This window comes from Brassica napus, chromosome C5, assembly GCF_020379485.1.
Source record: "Brassica napus cultivar Da-Ae chromosome C5, Da-Ae, whole genome shotgun sequence".
NCBI classification, from domain to species: domain Eukaryota; kingdom Viridiplantae; phylum Streptophyta; class Magnoliopsida; order Brassicales; family Brassicaceae; genus Brassica; species Brassica napus.
Genome location: NC_063448.1, coordinates 6085023 through 6090152, shown reverse-complemented (window position 1 = coordinate 6090152; position 5130 = coordinate 6085023). Strand labels below are relative to the sequence as shown.

General features: G+C 39.5%; 1 protein-coding gene across 1 annotated transcript; it reads left to right on the top strand.

Moving 5' to 3' along the window:
- On the top strand, positions 1–1696 carry LOC106450750 (1-aminocyclopropane-1-carboxylate oxidase 3-like). Its single transcript, XM_013892489.3, has 4 exons — positions 1–200; positions 467–693; positions 792–1125; positions 1208–1696. The coding sequence occupies exons 1-4, from the start codon at positions 87–89 to the stop codon at positions 1493–1495; spliced, it is 963 nt and encodes a 320-aa protein (XP_013747943.2). The 5' UTR covers positions 1–86; the 3' UTR covers positions 1496–1696.
- The last annotated feature ends 3434 nt before the right edge of the window (positions 1697–5130 follow it).

Below are 5130 nucleotides of genomic sequence, written 5' to 3'. Positions count from 1 at the left end.
TCCTCAACTCACATTTAACAAACATCATCAAAAACATTAAGTTGCGAGTTAAAAAACAGTGACTTTACAAGTTTACATCCAGAGTAATGGAGAAGAACATCAAGTTTCCTGTTATAGACCTATCTAAGCTCAATGGTGAAGAGAGAGACCAAACCATGGCTTTGATCGACGATGCTTGCCAAAACTGGGGATTCTTTGAGGTTATCGTCTCTCTACTCGTCCTTTTTTTGTTTACAATCAAAGAAAATATAATAATATAACGAGCTTAGATGTTCTTTGCTCAAACTTTGTTGGTGTATAAAATATGAAAAACTTGAATTATATATATATATATATATATATATTTGTTATTATTAACTATGAAATGACGCAATAAATATTATATACCTAGCTTCGAAAACATCATTTTCCTTTCATATTTTTTTTAAAAATGGGTCGTTATAACTCTTGATATTTGTAATATCAGCTGCTAAACCATGGAATACCATATGATCTTATGGACAACATTGAGAGGATGACAAAGGAACACTACAAGCAATTTATGGAACACAAATTCAAGGAAATGCTTCGTTCCAAAGGTTTAGATACTCTCGAGACCGAAGTGGAAGATATAGATTGGGAAAGCACTTTCTTCCTTCATCATCTCCCTCAGACCAATCTTTATGACATCCCTAACATGTCAGACGAATACCGGTACACACACAAACATTTCTTTCACCCTTAAATCACATCTCCAACGATCTTATTAAAATAAACCATTGATTTGCTTGCCATGTTTCTTTAAAACACAGAACGGCTATGAAGGATTTTGGGAAGAGGCTAGAGAACCTAGCGGAAGAACTGTTGGATTTGCTGTGTGAGAATCTAGGGTTGGAGAAAGGATACTTGAAGAAGGTGTTTCGTGGTACGAAGGGTCCAACTTTTGGGACAAAGGTTAGCAACTATCCACCATGTCCTAATCCTGAGATGATCAAAGGGCTTAGGGCTCACACAGATGCAGGAGGCCTCATCTTGTTGTTTCAAGACGATAAAGTCAGTGGCCTTCAGCTTCTCAAAGATGGTGATTGGGTTGATGTTCCTCCACTCAAGCACTCCATTGTCATCAATCTTGGTGACCAACTTGAGGTACAATTGTTATCTGGTTTAGATTTAAAACAATATTAATCAGCCGATTGGTTTAGGTTTAACCGGATTATGTTTCTCATAGGTGATAACAAACGGGAGGTACAAGAGCATAATGCATCGTGTAATGACTCAAAAAGAAGGAAACAGGATGTCTATTGCGTCCTTCTACAACCCTGGAAGCGATGCTGAGATCTCTCCGGCACACTCTCTTGTGGACAAAGAATCGGAGTACCCGAGTTTTGTGTTTGACGACTACATGAAACTCTACTCTGGAGTCAAGTTTCAGCCCAAGGAGCCACGGTTTGAGGCCATGAAGAATGCTGCTGTAACCACAGATGTGAATCCAGTGGCCACCGTGGAGACATTCTAATTGGAAGTGGGGTTTTCTATGAAGGCAAGAAAGATATGAATAACAAAAAGGGTTTGATATGTGTGTGGGTAATGTCAATAAGTGATGAATCTAATGCAAGTAGAATCAAGAACTAAGTGAGTAGTGATCACTGATAAATCTGGTGTGGTTAAGTGTGGGGGTATTTATAACATATGAATATTGAAAAAAGACTTTATAACATATGAATATTGAAAAAAGACTTAAAATGAATATTAAAATTTGCAATAATAGATTGATCATTTCATCAGTAAACTCCACAAAACAAAAACAAACAAAACTCACACATAATTAGGAAAACCAATTCAATCAAAACACCATCAACATGGTTTCAGCTTATCCAATGAGTGCAAGTAGCAGAAACGCACCTACCAGGTTTGATAGAGGCTTAATATTAGTTGGTATATATATATATATATATTTTTTGGCAACCTATATATTTTGACCCAAAGGCCCAAAAGAATAAGTTTGCTTTTTGAGAATTTCTGGGGTGTCGCTCTGTATGACATACTGCTTATATTCCTCAAGGATCGACTAGTTAGTGTAGTTCTTAATTTTTGTTTTCACTGATCAACAAAAATTCTGTAACAGAAAAAATAATATAATTACATATATATATATATATATATATATATATATATATATATTATTTTTTTTGTCACAAACGATTTCATAAAACTTGAAAGAAGAGTAAAGCCAAAAAATGGTCCAACTCCAAGAGGTTCATTACATAGAAGATAAACCGGTCTGAAGGGCCCGTTTTGCTAGGTTGTCTGCAACCAAGTTCATCGATCTAGAATATATTATATTTTTATTAGTTGAAACAAAAATATTTTTCTGAGGGGGAAAATGTGAAAGTAAAAAGTGTTACACCGACACCAGCGCCATTATGTCTCCACTGCCCTGTTTATTTGTAAACCGATGATCAAATATCCGCATTTCTAGGATTTAGTTCCCTAGTTCTGTCTGAAAAGAAAGTTGAATTGTTTAGTTTATCGTAGTTACAAACAAACTATAACCGAAGAGACAAGAATGGTGATTAGATTTTAGATCACTTTCGATTACTTTAGGGAGCTTTAAGCTTGTATACTGAAATTTTCTTTTGGAGATGTGTAATGGGTGTGTAAATGCTGCGGATGATAAACATCTTCATTGCACGTTTTAAAGTCTTGCATGGCTCACAACACAAGTTTATTTATTTACTTATTGATAGAGAGGCGGAAGCTATAAACGTAAGGTTCAAGAATTAGAACCCTAAATCGATAACTTCTGTCTGAAAGTAGCTGTAACAGAGGGCGCGAATACTCTTCGCAGTGCTCGAAAGCTCTTAAAACCAAATCAATAACTTTATTAATCAAATCGTCCTTCCTATAATCGCTTGGCTATGTTTATAAAACAACTGAATAGTCATAATCCATAAGGGTTTGTTAAACCTTTTCCTAAAACGTAATAACTAATAAAAGGAAAACCGAACACAAAATAGGAAAAGGAAAAAAAAAGGAAAGTCCTAAACCGAAGAGGAGTTGTGAGCATTGTCGATCACATGTGGTGCTACATCAGGTCCCTCCGGGTGGGAAGGATTCGACCACGAATCAGCAGGGAGGTTGTCGCCATGAAACCGAGACAAATGCTTTACATTAAAGACGTCAGAGGTCCGAAGATGAGCCGGTAATTTGACCCGATAAGCATTGGGGTTTATACGTTCAAGAACCTCGACGGGGCCAATCTTCTTGGACTTCAACTTGTTATACTCTCGAAGTGGAAGTCATTCCTTTGTCATATAAACCCATACCAAATCACCAGGAGCAAAAATGACTTCTCGGCGTTTAGTGTCTGCGGAAAGCTTATATTTAACAGCCGAGGCCTCGAGATTACGCTGAGCCTGTTGATGAAGTGATTGTAAGTCCGTGACGAAGTCGATAGCCTCACCATGATGACGCGTAATATCTGGAAGGTTTGTAAAATCCAGAGGACAACGAGGAACCAAGCCATAGACAACACAGAATGGCGAGAAACCCAAGCTACGATTCACCATATGGTTATGTGCGAACTCCGCTTGACATAGCTTAGTATCCCAAGACTTTATATTATCGCCAACCAAACATCGTAAGAGGTTTCCGAGAGATCGATTGACGACTTTGGTTTGGCCATCGGACTGTGGATGATAAGCGGTACTCATATCCAAAGAAGTGCCCAAAATTTTCCACAATGATCTCCAAAAGTGACTTAGAAAACATGTGTCTCGATCAGAAACAATCGAAGATGGTACCCCATGTAATCGATAGACTTCACGAAAATAAAGATTGGCGACTTGAGCAACATCTGTAGTCTTCTTGCATGCTATAAAATGGACCATCTTTGAAAATCTATCGACCACCACGAAGATGGAATCATTACCTTGCTGCGTACGAGGTAATCCAAGGACAAAGTCCATACTAACGTCCGTCCAAGGTTGAGTCGGGATAGGAAGAGGCTTGTATAAGCCAGCGTTTGTTGACTTGCCTTTGCCTTGCGGACAGAAGCGACATCTTTCCACAAAACGTTCGACATCTCGTCGAAGAGACGGCCAAAAATACGACGTAGTTACAAGGTGCAGAGTGCGATCACGACCTACATGACCTTCGTTGTGAAGCTCGGAAATAATCTTATGTCGCAGGCTGCAGTCAGGGATACATAACCGAAGTCCCCGAAAGAGAAACCCGTCCTGCAAATAATAATCATCGTCCGGACCAGTCTTGGCAGCCTCGAATATCCGAGCAAAAAATGGACCAGAGTCGTATAGGTCCGCAAAGGACGCAAAGCCTGGCACCGAATTTTGCATTGTTGTGACCAATGCGTGACGTCTACTAAGCGCATCGGCGACTCTATTTGTCTTCCCCGACTGATGACGTATAGAAAAAGTAAACTTCTGTAAATATGCTATCCAACCGGCGTGGCGAGCTGAAACCTTGGCTTGGCTGTCCAAGTGTCGTAACGCATATGATCTGTAAAGAGTATAAAGTCACGATGTACCAGGTAACGCCGCCAGTGTTTAATGGCTTGGACCACAGCGTAAAATTCGACGTCATACGTGTTGTATCGACTACGTGGACCGGATAATTTCTCACTATAAAAAGCTACAGGTCGGCTGTTCTGACTCAAAACCGCTTCAATACCAAGTTTGGAAGCATCACAATGTAGCTCAAAGGTGTTAGAGAAGTCGGGAAGAACAAGAATAGGCGAAGATGTTAATTTGTCTTTGATAATGGAGAACGCGTCGGACGCCTCTGGAGTCCAAACAAACTTCCCTTCACGCATACAATTTGTTATTGGTGCCATGATGGAGCTGAAGTGGTGTACGAACCGTCGATAAAAGGATGCAAGACCGTGAAAGCTTCGTACTTCTGATATTGTCTTCGGTGTTGGCCATGACCGGACCACTTCAATTTTTGACTGATCAACAGACAATCGTTGATCGGAGATGATATAACCTAAGAACAGGACTTGGGAAACCCCAAATTCGCACTTATGTTGTGCGGCAAATAGCTTTTCCACTCGAAGAACCTGAAGAACTTGGCGGAGATGGTCTGCATGCTCCGCTACGGAGGAGCTAAAGATGAGTATATCAACAAAATAGA

Excerpts from the sequence above, each read along its gene's own strand:
- LOC106450750 (XM_013892489.3), top strand. The coding sequence starts at position 87 with ATGGAGAAGAACATCAAGTTTCCTGTTATAGACCTATCTAAGCTCAAT. Across the intron at positions 694-791 it reads AACATGTCAGACGAATACCG|AACGGCTATGAAGGATTTTG; the intron begins GTACACACACAA and ends TTTAAAACACAG. Across the intron at positions 1,126-1,207 it reads ATCTTGGTGACCAACTTGAG|GTGATAACAAACGGGAGGTA; the intron begins GTACAATTGTTA and ends TGTTTCTCATAG.